The 15,221-nt window shown below is 44.6% G+C and overlaps 1 protein-coding gene across 34 annotated transcripts in view; it reads left to right on the plus strand.

Moving 5' to 3' along the window:
• The window catches only part of LOC126295288 (uncharacterized), a 562,445-nt gene that overhangs the window by 197,360 nt on the left and 349,864 nt on the right, over positions 1-15,221 (plus strand). For all 34 annotated transcript variants that reach the window (XR_007552438.1, XR_007552439.1, XR_007552445.1 and 31 more), the window contains 2 exons: positions 5,073-5,247; positions 14,780-15,001. Coding sequence is in view for 13 of the 34 variants with exons in the window: in XM_049987719.1 (XP_049843676.1) it covers positions 5,073-5,247; positions 14,780-15,001 (397 nt within the window). In the remaining 21 variants the exon portion in view is untranslated. The remainder of the gene's footprint in view (positions 1-5,072; positions 5,248-14,779; positions 15,002-15,221) is intronic.

The raw sequence follows: 15,221 nt of genomic DNA on the forward strand, positions 1-15,221 counted from the left end.
CAACCTAAGTTCAGCACAGGATCAACATAGCTCATCTCAAACCAACACTTTTTCGACTTTTTTCACACCTTTGTCTCTCCCTATATATATATCTATTTATTTTCACTTTAACCTCATGTTACCCTTTCCACCTTCTAATACCATGTCAACCTCACAACATCCCTACAACGACCCCATTAAATTTTATTTACATTCCCTCCGCAAACATGCCTTCATCCTAGCCAGATTACGCTCCCATATTTTATTTACTCAGGCTTGTCTGACATTTGGCATTACCCCCAAAGGCCTCACACTTAAAGTTCCCATCTCTGGCTGCAATCCTTCTTTCCATCAGTCCTTATACCAGTTCCAAAATGCACAATCCATAGCCCTCACCCGCCTAATCCTTCACCTATACATTGACTCGGCCAATGAACACACCTGTCAACTCCTATCCCAAATCAAAGTCCTCAGTCTTTCCTCTCCCACACCAAACCGGCTGTTCATAGTATCCTCCTACAGGCCAACCGCAAATTAGAACTGCATGCCACGCTCCACCTCAAAAAACTATCCAATCTCCTGGTTTCCCACCTCGGGAAAGGCAACTCACTCACTCTCCACAACCTTTCCAACAAACCTCAACCTCCTCTCATTGCACACAGACCCAGTCTCTCCCATCTACTCAATCTCCCACTTCCAGCTCCACTCCCCCCAACACCTCAAAATTCTAGTCAACACAATCTGGAACCACAACACCCCAATTCAGTAGTTAACCTTTCCTCCAAACCCCTCTCCCAATCCGAAACCTCTGTCCTATCCAAAGGCCTCACCTTCAGCCCCACTCCCAGGTTCAACCAAACTGCCCTTGTCAAAGATTTACTGTCCAACACCAGTAGTCTCTGCTGGAAATATCACTTTGCCATGAAGAAAAATAATCCTGATCCCACTCCTAATGATTCAACTCCCCAAGACACCATCCAAATTGAACCCTGCCTGGAACAGTTCCGTCCTCCATCACAACGGGACCCACCTCCTCTTCCTCAAAATCGCCCTCTCCAAACCTTCCAGGAATTTCTCACTTCCAGCCTTGGCTCTCAATCTTTCTTGAAAAACCTTAATCCTACTCCCAACATCACCACAGCCGAAGCCCAGGCTATCGGTGTTCTGAAAGCTGACCGATCCATCATCATTCTCCCGGCTGACAAGGGTTCCACGACCGTTGTACTTGATCGTCGGGAGTATGTGGCTGAGGGACTGCGTCAGTTTTCAGACAACTCTACATACAAAGTTTGCCAAGGTAATCCCATTCCTGATGTCTAGGCAGAGCTTCAAGGAATCCTCAGAACCTTAGGCCCCCTACAAAACCTTTCACCTGACTCCATCAAACTCCTGACCCCACCAACACCTCGCACTCCTACCTTCTACCAACTTCCTAAAATTCACAAAACCCAAACATCCCCTCCGCCCCATTGTAGCTGGTTACCAAGCCCCCACAGAACGTATCTCTGCCTACGTAGATCAACACCTTCAACCCATTACATGCAGTCTTCCATCCTTCATCAAAGACACCAACCACTTTCTCGAACGCCTGGAATCCTTACCCAGTCTGTTACCCCCAGATACCATCCTTGTAGCCATTGATGCCACTACCCGATACACAAATATCCCGCACGTCCAGGGCCTCGCTGCAATGGAGCACTTCCTTTCACGCCGATAACTTGCCACCCTACCTAAAACCTCTTTCCTCATCACCTTAGCCAGCTTCATCCTGACCCACAACTTCTTCACTTTTGAAGGCCAGACATACCAACAATTAAAGGGAACAGCCATGGGTACCAGGATGGCCCCCTCGTATGCCAACCTATTTATGGGTCGCTTAGAGGAAGCCTTCTTGGTTACCCAAGTCTGCCAACCCAAAGTTTGGTACAGATTTATTGATGACATCTTCATGACCTGGACTCACAGTGAAGAACAACTCCAGAATTTCCTCTCCAACCTCAACTCCTTTGGTTCCATCAGATTCACCTGGTCCTACTCCAAATCCCATGCCACTTTCCTTGACGTTGACCTCCATCTGTCCAATGGCCAGCTTGACACATCCGTCCACATCAAACCCACCAACAAGCAACAGTACCTCCATTATGACAGCTGCCACCCATTCCATATCAAACGGTCCCTTCCCCACAGCCTAGGGCTTCGTGGCAAACGAACAGATTTATTGATGACATCTTCATGATCTGGACTCACAGTGAAGAACAACTCCTGAATTTCCTCTCCAACCTCAACTCCTTTGGTTCCATCAGATTCACCTGGTCCTACTCCAAATCCCATGCCACTTTCCTTGACGTTGACCTCCATCTGTCCAATGGCCAGCTTGACACATCCGTCCACATCAAACCCACCAACAAGCAACAGTACATCCATTATGACAGCTGCCACCCATTCCATATCAAACGGTCCCTTCCCCACAGCCTAGGCCTTCGTGGCAAACGAATCTGCTCCAGTCCTGAATCCCTGAACCATTACACCAACAACATGGAAACAGCTTTCGCATCCCGCAACTACCCTCCCGACCTGGTACAGAAGCAAATAACCAGAGCCACTTCCTCATCCCCTGAAACCCAGAACCTCTCACAGAAGAACCCCAAAAGTGCCACACTTGTGACAGGATACTTCCCGGGACTGGATCAGACTCTGAATGTGGCTCTCCAGCAGGGATACGACTTCCTAAAATCCTGCCCCGAAATGAGATCCATCCTTCATGAAATCCTCCCCACTGTATTTCCGCCGTCCACCTAACCTTCGTAACCTCTTGGTTCATTCCTCTGAAATCCCCAAACCACCTTCCCTACCCTCTGGCTCCTACCCTTGTAACCGCCCCTGGTGTAAAACCTGTCCTATGCAACCCTCCCACCACCACCTCCTCCAGTCCTGTATCCCGGAAGGTGTACACGATCAAAGGCAGAGCCACATGTGAAAGCACCCACGTGATTTACCAACTGACCTACCTACGCTGTGACGCTTTCTATGTGGGAATGACCAGCAACAAACTGTCCATTCGCATGAATGGACACAGGGAGACAGTGTTTGTTGGTAATGAGGATCACCCTGTGGCTAAACATGCCTTGGTGCATGGCCAGCACATCTTGGCACAGTGTTACACCGTCCGAGTTATCTGGATACTTCCCACCGACACCAACCTATCCGAACTCCGGAGATGGGAACTTGCCCTTCAATATATCCTCTCTTCTCGTTATCCACCAGGCCTCAATCTCCGCTAATTTCAAATTGTTGCCACTCATACCTCACCTGTCATTCAACATCATCTTTGCCTCTGCACTTCCGCCTCGACTGACATCTGTGCCCAAACTCTTTGCCTTTATATATGTCTGCTTGTGTCTGTATATGTATGTATGTATGGATGGATGTGTGTGTGTGTGTGTGTGTGTGTGTGTGTGTGTGTGTGTGTGTGTGTGTGTGTGTGTGTGTGTGTGCAAGTATATACCTATCCTTTTTTTCCCCCTAAGGTAAGTCTTTCCGCTCCCGGGATTGGAATGACTCCTTACCCTCTCCCTTAAAACCCACATCCTTTCATCTTTCCCTCTCCTTCCCTCTTTCCTGAAGAAGCAACCGTTGGTTGCGAAAGCTAGAAATTTTGTTTGTGTGTTATTTTATTGTGCCTGTCTACCGGCACTTTTCCACAAGATTCCAAGACTTACTAGCTTTCGCAACCGATGGTTGCTTCTTCAGGAAAGAGGGAAGTAGAGGGAAAGACGAAAGGATGTGGGTTTTAAGGGAGAGGGTAAGGAGTCATTATTCTTTGCCTTTAAATATGTCTGCTTGTGTCTGTGTATGTGCGGATGGATATGTGTGTGTGTGCGAGTGTACACCTGTCCTTTTTTCCTCCTAAGGGAAGTCTTTCCGCTCCCGGGATTGGAATGACTTCTTACCCTCTCCCTTAAAACCCACATCCTTTTGTCTTTCCCTCTCCTTCCCTCTTTTCTGAAGAAGCAACCATTGGTTGCGAAAGCTAGAATTTTGTGTGTATGTTTGTGTTTGTTTGTGTGTCTATCGACCTGCGAGCGCTTTTGTTTGGTAAGTCACATCATCTTTGTTTTTAGATATATTTTTCCCATGTGGAGTGTGTTTCCCTCTAATATATATATATATATATATATATATATATATATATATATATATATATATATATATATATATATATATATATATATACAAGTTGATGTGACTCACCAAACAAAAGCGCTGGCAGGTCTATAGATACACAAACATACACACAAAATTCAAGCTTTCGCAAGCAACGGTTGCTTCTTCAGGAAAGAGGGAAGGAGAGGGAAAGACGAAAGGATGTGGGTTTTAAGGGAGAGAGTAAGGAGTCATTCCAATCCCGGGAGCTGAAAGACTTACCTTAGGGGGGAAAAAAGGACAGGTATACACTCGCACACACACACACATCCATACACAGACACAAGCAGTTTTTCCCACATGGAATGTTTGCCTCTATATATATACACATCTTTTGTGGGCTTAAGAAGATAAAGCTGGAACCCATTATTCCAAAGAATCCCACACTACAGTATTGCAGTTAAGGTCATAGTGGAAAAGGAAAAAAGTCATGGATTGGTTTCCAACACCTCGAATGACATTTTTAACGTGACAGAGGTTGCGTCCAGATGGGTCTGCAACTATTCGCATGTGTTTGGAAAGTCAACCGAACTGAACCAAGGCCGCAGCAGAGATCTCGAGGAGCAGTATTCACACTGCTCGTTTAGCCCCTGTATTAACCTGACATTGCTGCAACTCCTCTCTTGTTGCCGATGTCGGATTAATGCCCGATACTTCGCTTTACCGACAGGCCACACAGTGTCGTTTTGGATCCTCTCGCCTTGTGCCACAGTACTGTGCCGCAGCTATTCGATTGTCCGGGACTGCAGACGTGTGCCGTCAAATGCACGAAAAATTAATTATGTGGCCTTATCTTTTTACCAGACGACGAAAACTGCCTACCACTTGTATCGACTCTGTTCGGAGCTGTAATGTTCTGATTCGACCTGTTTTTGTTTTGAACGGCACAGTGCCTTCGTTTGCGGACACACTGCGGGAGAACTTCAGCTTGCCCAACCAGTACTGCTGCAAGTGGCAGCTGGTGAACCGACTGCAGCGCGGCTGCACCCAGACGCCACCTCGCAAGCGGCCGCCGCAGTACGCCCAGGGCCAGCTCTGCGAGCCCTCTACCCGTTACAAAACGAGGTACTGCATGTTTTCCTAATTTGCCTGTCAACTCTGAAGGAAAAATGCTTCCTACTTCCTACCAGTCAAACATTGAATGTGAAACCAGTCAGTTTCTAACAAACTGGTGAGGTGATATTTTACAGACTTTCTTAGCCTAAGGTTCTTTGTTTGGACTTCGTGTTTTTGTACTCTTCTCTGCCTTCCCTAATTACCTCTGATACACAGATACAACACTGAAGCTGTATGTTCCCTTCTTGCGTGCAAACCTTGCTTCCCTGTCCCCTCCCCTCTCATTCACTCACCCTACTGTCCGAATACCCTCACTTACTCTCGTACTCGTGTTACGTATCTCTGAGATCCTCCGTCGTTCCCCTCCTGCCTCGAGCAGTGGTCCACTCTTGTAAACTTCTTTTTGTGGCTTCCGCACGTGATGCCCACTCGCATCTCTAGGTACCCTATATGTTCTATATCCAAGAAATATAATATGGATTTACAGCTCATCAAATATTGTCTTTAATGTAAGCTTACAACAAAATTTGCAACTACACAGTTACGGAGGAAACATAAGTTTTTGAAGCAGGCAAAATTCGTATTACATGTAAACAGTCCTCTGAGTGTAAACATTTAATTTATTAACTAAATTACCTTTTGGAACTTTGCCTCATCTGGAAACTTAGGAGACAGAGACATCAAAATGCTTCCTGGTTTTTATCATTTCCATCCCAAATAGAAAACAGCCAGATTTGCAGTATGAAAATTACATAATAATTTTGAATTAGTGTAGCGCAGAAAGACAGCATCAAATGAAGGAATTTTGGTGTAGGAATTAGAGGTAACATTCGTATATTTTCAGCACCACATGAATGTAATTGAAATCTGTCATATGGATGCCTTTATTCAAAATCAAAGACAATTCACAGAAAATGTATTCTTAAACAAAATGTTTTAACTAACTAATCATCACAGTAACAACAAGGAAAACTTCAAGCGTCACATATAAGTACCATACAGCACTTCCTTAGCAGTGAAGATAACGCATGTCCATATTTCATATTGCAACATGCACTAAAAGGTCATAGTCGATGAAGAATAAATATCCTTTAGTACACAGACTTGCCACCACTTCATTAACAAGAGCACGTTGTAAGAAATGTTCAAACTGACCACTGTTTTTCACGCTGGCATAGTAATAGCAGTGATGCTCGGATTGGTGTGTTTTTTGAAATACACCGGGAGTGATGTGAATAACGGGTGCTGCTGCCATAATATGAGCCACAAAGCTCTGTTATCCTCACCCGGTGTTGCATACACGCTGTCTTTTGTGGTACCTCAGAGGGAAAAATCCACTGTTGTCAAGTCTGGCAATGTATAGGCCGATGAGTCGGTCCACCACGTCCAATCTGCCTGTTAACAAATGTTCTGTCTCAACAATCTTGGTCAGCATGTGCAAAATGTGAGGTTGCAACATGATGTTGGAATCAAAAGGTCTGTTTAACTCCAAGTGATACCTTCTCCAGTGAGGAAACATGTAGGGACCACTGAGTGAGTCATTCACAATTCCCACCCACATATTCACAGCAAATCCCTCTTGTTTGTGGATATATATTGCATGAAGATTCTGTAGTGCCCAGCTGTGAGTGTTGTGTGAATTGAAAATGCCTTCACGAATAAAGCAACCTTTGCTGTACGCAGCACATGTTTGTGGAAATGCAACTGTCATGCCAATTGTTGTAGGAACCAGTCAGCAAATTCCAGATGCTACGAAAGTCGTCCAGACCCACAGCTTGTACATTAGCCGCTGAAAAGGATTCAGACCAATCTCATGAATGAAATTCCAGATTTTCATTCGAAGCTCACGAGCAATTTGTCTGGTACCTGTCCTTACGATCTGACTGTGAGCAACGTAACACATCTTTGTCAAACTTGTCTGTAAAACAGGGTGTCTTCTGCCTGTATGTTCCTTATTAGCCCACAAACATCCTACCTCTCGCATATGTCTTGTCAGTTAACACAAAAGTATTTTTCTGAGGTAGCCTGTGATGTAGATAACATTTCTGGTAAATTCTATGAGCTGCCCTCATATTGCCCATCTTGTGTGGACTCTGCCGTAAGTATGCAACTCTCTCTCTCGGTTCAAATACTCAAAATACATTTGTTCGATGATGGCATTCTGCCCTACACTTCTGGTCAAATTGTTTCTGTGTACTGTGCATAAGGAATGGGACTGCACCCAAAATTGGACCCCATGCGAGTATTTTTCTGATTTCTCCCCAGTCACTAAAATTTTCTACCCTTCCAAAATTGTTTGAATTATTAAGCACAACTTTCAGCATTCTGTTTAAGTGTGATCAAACCAACTGTGCGTAAACCCATCAATTCCATAAAATGTGAGTTTTTCTAAGAGTGCGACATGATATACACAATGAAATGCTTCAGAATACCAACTGCACTGCGTAAATCTTATTGTGGAACAACTGCACCCCTTCGCATTCGACTTCTTCCCCACCGACGACACCTTCCAGTCTTTCACGAGACCGGGATAGTGCTACAGTAGTTCGAGAAGTGCGATAGTAAATTCGCATTAACGACTTGGCTACTAAATGCGCCTGTGGCTGCTATTAGGCACCATCTCTGCATCCACAAACTGACCTGCAATTTGTTACCATAAGCATCCGCTGCCATGTAGCTCCGTAAATCAGACAAGCACATGACGAGTCCATACAATGCGTAATTGCTGCTGTATTGTGTTCCAGAAGTGGATCCACCACACTTAAACAGAGGTTCGTAATGTTTTGTTCATCAGTGTATGCATCATTTGAGAGTGTGATCGAGGGTACGCGAGTTGGTAGCTGTGGCATTTCCGTGTCGTGGAGGTACATTTGCGCTTAGGCAACAAACTCGTGGGGTAGTGATAAACGAGGGGGGGGCCCGAGAGAAACCGGAATCTGAGGGCACTGCCACTCGTAGAGGTAGTGCAGGGTTCTCACACTAGATGGTGTTAGTAGAGACCTTCATGAAACAGCTGTGCAGACGGCGTCGGTGAAGAGCTGAACGTGCGAGTGTGGTATTGTGTTTCGCTGACTGTTGGCGGGTTACCTCTGCGGAGTCGTTATGGCAACTTTAAAATTTTGTTTCCTGCTTAAAAAAACTGCAATGTAGACATACCAAATGCTTCAGGAAGATTTCCAGGTGGAAGGTATAAGCCGCACACAAGTTTTCGAGTGGTTTGGCTGCTTTAAAGGTGATGAGATGTGTGTTGAAGACAAAGCTCGTTATGGACACCCTTCAGCATCGCGAAATGAGGAGAACATTGGAAATTTCTGTCAAAAGATCAACAAGGATCGTTGCCAAACGATTGACCAAATTTCAGGAGAGGCAGGAATCAGTTGGAGCTCGTTCCAGTGGATTTTGAGAGAGGATTTGCACACGAGACGTGTTGCTGCTAAATTTGTTCCGCATGAATGTGTGTCAGGACTTGAAAAAAGAGATTGCACATGATCCGAACTTCTTGAACAAAGTCATTACAGGGGATGAGAGTTGGTGTTACAGGTATGACCCAGAAACCGAGCAAGCGTCAAGCCAGTGGGGGACTCTCAACTCTCCCAGACCAAAATAAGCAAGGCAAGTGAGGTCAAATATGAAGACGATGATCATTGTCTTTTTTTATGTTCGTGGAATTGTGCATCGGGAATTCGTATCCCCTGGCCAGACTGTTAATCAGCACTTTTACTTGGATGTTTTAAGGCGTCTGTGAGAGTATGTGAGGAGGAAACGCCCGGAACTTTGGCGATCAGGTGACTGGTTTCTGCATCACGACAACGCTCCAGCACACACGGCCTTACGAGTGACCCACTATTTGGCATCTCAGAGGTGGTCTGTCATTCCCCACACTCCGTATTCGCTGGGCCTAGCCCCGTGTGACTTTTTCCTATTTCCACGAGAAAAAAACAAAACACTAGAAGGGGAGCGTTATGACGATGTGGAGATGGTAAAAACAGCTTTGCAAAGGGCACTGGACAACATCAAACTTGAAGATTTCCAAACATGCTTCTAACAGTGGGAAAAGAGACTTGACAAGTTCATCGCATGTAATGGAGAGTATTTTGAAGGTGACTGAAGTAATTTTTTAAAAAGGTTCATCAATAAATTTTTTATGGCAACAATCCAGTTTCTTTTGGGCCCCCCCTCGTACGCATATACAGGTGGTGGTAGTATTGAATACACGAGGTATAAAGGGGAAGTGCATTGGTGGCTCTATCATCTGAAAAGATTTTCCACACGATTAGGGCCACACTACGGGAATTAACGGACTTTGAATCTGGAATGGTAGTCGGAGCTAGACGCACGGGGAATTAGATTTAAGAAATCATTGGAGTATTCAGTATTTCGAGATCCACAGTGTCAAGAGTGTGCCAAGGGTACCAAAATTCAGGCATTAACTCTCACACCGACAACACAGTTTCTGACAGCTTTCGTTTAATGACCGAGAGCAGCAGCGTTTGCATAGAGTTCTCAGTGCTAACACATAAGCAGCAAAGTGTGAAATAACTACAGAAATCAATGTGGGATGCATGACAGATGTATCCTTTAGTAGAGTGTAGCAAAATTTGCCTTTAAGCGGGGTAGGACGTGAAACGGGCTGACTTGGAGCAGGAGAGGCACCACAGGACATTTTAATTTACACTGTCTATACTTATATAAACAAAGTTTTATGAATTTATTTGTAAAAGTATAGACAGTGCAAATTAAAATGTCCTGTGGTGCCTCTCCCTCTCGAAGTCGGCCCGTTTGACGTCCTAACCCCCTTAAGGGGCTACGGCAGAAGACGACAGAAGCGAGTGCCTTTGCTAACAACAAGCATCACCTGCGGCACCCTCTTCTGAGCTCGCAATCTTATCGGTTGGATCCTAGACAACTGGAAAACTGTGGCCTGGTCATATGAGTCCCTATTTCAGTCAGTAAGAGCTGATGGTAATGTTAACAGTGTGACACCAACCTCACGAAGCTACAGACCCGAGTTGTCGACAAGGCAGTGTGCGAGCTGGTGGTGTCTTTGTAATGGGGTGGGTCGTTTACACGGAATAGACGTGGTCTCTGATCATGTTCAGCTACTTGGAGACCATTTACAGGCATTCACAGACTTAATATTTCCAAACAATCGAGGAATTTTTACGGACGACTGTGTACTGTGTCGCAGGGCCACAGTTGTTCACTATTGGTTTGAAAAACATTCTGGACAATTTGAGCGAACGATTTTGCCATCCTGATCACCCGACATTAATTATGTCAAACATTTGTGGAACCTAACAGAGAGATCAGTTCGTGTACAAAATCTTGCACAGGCGACACTTTTCACAGTTACGTCAGCTAAAGAGGCAGCATGGCTCAATATTTCTGCGGCGAACTTCCACAAACTTGTCAAGTCCGTGTTACATCGAGTTGCTGCACTGTGCCCGGCAAAAGGAGGTCCAACGTGATAGTAGGTGGTGTCCTACTATAGTCATATCTCTAATGTTTTGCTTTAGGAATGGTCAGTTTCCTGAACAATTAAAGTACTCAATAGCAACACTACTTTATAAAAAGGGAGAAAGGGGTAAAGTAGACAATTGTAGACTTATTTTTATGCCATCAGTGTTTGCTAAAAGTAATTTAAAAAGGGTGTGTATGTAAGGATAATTGATCATTATATATCACATAATTTGCTACCAAATGTACAGTGCGGCTTTAGAAGTTGTTTAATAATTGAAAAAGCTATGTTCTTATTTCCTTGTGAGGTACTATATGGTTTTAAACAAATGGTTTCGAACTCTAGGCCCTTTTTTTTCCTTTTCTTTTTTATTTTTATTTTTTTAAAATTGTTGTTGTTGTGGTCTTCAGTCCAGAGACTGGTTTGATGCAGCTCTTCATGCTACTCTATCCTGTGCAAGCTTCTTCATCTCCCAGTATCTACTGCAACCTACATCCTTCTGAATCTGTATAGTGTATCCATCTCTTGCTCTCCCTCTACGATTTTTACCCTCCGCACTGCCCTCCGATACTAAATTGGTGATCCCTTGATGCCTCAGAATATGCCTACCAACCGGTCCCTTTCTTCTTGTCAAGTTGTGCCACAAACTCCCGTTCTCCCCAATTCTATTCAGTACCTCCTCATTAGTTATGTGATCTACCCATCTAATCTTCAGCATTATTCTGTAGCACCACATTTCAAAAGCTTCTATTCTCTTCTTGTCCAAACTATTTATCGTCCATGTTTTACTTCCATACATGGCTACACTCCATACAAATACTTTCAGAAATGACTTCCTGACACTTAAATCTATACTCGATGTTAACAAATTTCTCTTCTTCAGAAACGCTTTTGTTGCCGTTGCCAGTCTACATTTTAGATCTCCTCTACTTAGGCCATCATGTTATTTTGCTCCCCAAATAGCAAAACTCATTTACTACTTTAAGCCTCTCATTTCCTAATCTAATTACCACAGCATCACCCAATTTAATTCAACTACATTGCATTGTCCTCGTTTTTCTTCCGTTGATGTTCATCTTATATCCTCCTTTCAAGACACTGTCTATTCCGTTCAGCTGCTCTTCCAAGTCCTTTGCTGTCTCTGACAGAATTAAAATGTCATCGGCTAACCTCAACATTTTTATTTCTTCTCCATGGATTTTAATTCCTACTCCGAATTTTTTGTTTTGTTTCCTTTACTGCTTGCTCAATATACAGATTTTATTTAACTAAGGCGTTTGATTGTGTTGATCACGAAATATTGCTCAAGAAGGTGGACCATTACAGAATACGGGGAGTAGCTCACAATTGGTTCACCTCTTAACTTTAGCAACAGACAGTGAAAGGTCTTTATTCCCAATGTTGAGAATGGCTGTGATGTGGGTTCTGAGTGGAGTACAGTTAAGTGGGGAGGGGCAGGGATCAATGTTGGGCCACTCCTGTTCCTTATTTATGTAATTGATATGATATGCCCTCTTGAATTACAAGTAACTCTAAAATATTTCTGTTTGCTGATGACACTAGCTTGGCAGTAAAGGATATTGTGTGCAACACTGGCTCTGTTTCAAACAGTGGCAATTCATGACATAAGTTCATGGCTTATAGAAAATAAACTAACACTAAATCACAGTAAGGCTCAGTTTTTACCATTTCTAACACACAATTCAAGAAAACCTAGCATTTTAATTTCACAGATTGGGCATATGATTAGTGAAATTGAACAGTTCAAATTTCTAGGTGCTCAGGTAGATAGTAAACTGTCGTGGAAAGTCCACGCTCAGGGTGTTGTTCGAAGACTTAATGCTGTCATTTTTACTATTCGAACAGTATCTGGAGTGAGTGGTCGTTCAACACGAAAATTAGTCTAATTTGCTTATTTTCATTCCCTTATGTCATATGGTATTATATTTTGGGGTAACTATTCACATTCTTAAAGGGTATTTTTTGCTAGGAAATGGGTGGTTTCTACAATAAGTGGTGTAGGTTCACGAACCTCTTGTCAACCCCTGTTCATGAGTCTGGGTATTTTGACATTGGCCTCTCAATATCCACTCCTGGAAATTGAAATAAGAACACCGTGAATTCATTGTCCCAGGAAGGGGAAACTTTATTGACACATTCCTGGGGTCAGATACATCACATGATCACACTGACAGAACCACAGGCACATAGACACAGGCAACAGAGCATGCACAATGTCGGCACTAGTACAGTGTATATCCACCTTTCGCAGCAATTCTCCCATGGAGACGATCGTAGAGATGCTGGATGTAGTCCTGTGGAACGGGTTGCCATGCCATTTCCACCTGGCGCCTCAGTTGGACCAGCGTTCGTGGTGGACGTGCAGACCGCGTGAGACGACGCTTCATCCAGTCCCAAACATGCTCAATGGGGGACAGATCCGGAGATCTTGCTGGCCAGGGTAGTTGACTTACACCTTCTAGAGCACGGGATACATGCGGACGTGCATTGTCCTGTTGGAACAGCAAGTTCCCTTGCCCGTCTAGGAATGGTAGAACGATGGGTTCGATGTACCGTGCACTATTCAGTGTCCCCTCGACGATCACCAGAGGTGTACGGCCAGTGTAGGAGATCGCTCCCCACACCATGATGCCGGGTGTGGGCCCTGTGTGCCTCGGTCGTATGCAGTCCTGATTGTGGCGCTCACCTGCACGGCACCAAACACGCATACGACCATCATTGGCACCAAGGCAGAAGTGACTCTCATCGCTGAAGACGACACGTCTCCATTCGTCCCTCCATTCACGCCTGTCGTGACACCACTGGAGGTGGGCTGCACGATGTTGGGGCGTGAGCGGAAGATGGCCTAACGGTGTGCGGGACCATAGCCCAGCTTCATGGAGACGGTTGCGAATGGTCCTCGCCGATACCCCAGGAGCAACAGTGTCCCTAATTTGCTGGGAAGTGGCGGTGCGGTCCCCTACGGCACTGCGTAGGATCCTACGGTCTTGGCGTGCATCCGTGCGTCGCTGCGGTCCGGTCCCAGGTCGACGGGCACGTGCACCTTCCGCCGACCACTGGCGACAACATCGATGTACTGTGGAGACCTCACGCCCCACGTGTTGAGCAATTCGGCGGTACGTCCACCCGGCCTCCCGCATGCCCACTATACGCCCTCGCTCAAAGTCCGTCAACTGCACATACGGTTCATGTCCACGCTGTCGCGGCATGCTACCAGTGTTAAAGACTGCGATGGAGCTCCGTATGCCACGGCAAACTGGCTGACACTGACGGCGGCGGTGCACAAATGCTGCGCAGCTAGCGCCATTCGACGGCCAACACCGCGGTTCCTTGTGTGTCCGCTGTGCCGTGCGTGTGATTATTGCTTGTACAGTCCTCTCGCAGTATCCGGAGCAAGTATGGTGGGTCTGACACACCGGTGTCAATGTGTTCTTTTTTCCATTTCCAGGAGTGTATATTCCTTACTGTAATTTCCTGTTAACTATTCCCAAGAATAACAGCATTCACTCAGTTAATACTCGGCAGAAATCAAACCTACATTTGGATTGGACTGCAGAAAGGTGTGTAGTATACGGCTGCATCCATTTTCAGTAAGCTACCACAAGAATTCAAAAATTTTAGCAGTAATCCACATGCTTTCAAATCGAAACTGAAGAGTTTCCTCATGGGCCACTGCTTCCATTCTGTCAGGTAGTTCCTTGATAAAATAAGCTGATTGTTGTTATATTATTGATTGTGTTTACTTAAACTTATGGCTTGACTTTTTTCGGGTGCATAAACATTTTATTTTTATCTGTTATTACTTTTTATGTTATAATTTCATGTACTGACACATTCCATGACCTTGAATATTTGCTCCTCAATTTGGTCCTACGTAACTTCTTGTGTAAATAAATAAATAAAGTAAATCCCATAACTTTTGTCACTTCAGAGTACAATGTGATTCTGTCTGTGAAACAAAGGTATCATAACTGAAGTAGAATATGTTTAACGAAGAACTTGTGTGTTGTCTTAACATACAATTTGTTGACAGCTTTATTTTGTTTTTTCCTCAACTTGTAGCAAGAGCTCATCATCCACGCAGAAGAAAACTCCACACAGTTCGTCGGGAGACAGCCGTCGCGTAGGTCCGAGGAAGCCACAACATCCAATTTCGACACCGTCCGTTGCAGACTTTAAAACTGAAACAAGGGACGAGTTGGATTGGGGCTCAGAAGATTTTCTTGGCCATGCACCGCCCCTCAAACTGCTCATTGCACGGGCCATCATGCTGTCCCCGTACAGGTGGGTCTCTGCACTGTTTGTTTTGTGTCAGTAGTGAAACATTATTGTTTTTGCCATTATTGGTTGCTCTTCATCTTCATCTACATCTACATCCACTTGGATACTCTGCAAATCACATTGAAGTGCCTGTCAGAGGGTTCATCGAACCATTTTCATAATTCTCTATTATTCCAATCTCGTATAGCGCACGGAAAGAATGAACACCTATATCTTTTTGTAC

The sequence above is a fragment of the Schistocerca gregaria genome, chromosome 11 (assembly GCF_023897955.1).
Source record: "Schistocerca gregaria isolate iqSchGreg1 chromosome 11, iqSchGreg1.2, whole genome shotgun sequence".
NCBI classification, from domain to species: domain Eukaryota; kingdom Metazoa; phylum Arthropoda; class Insecta; order Orthoptera; family Acrididae; genus Schistocerca; species Schistocerca gregaria.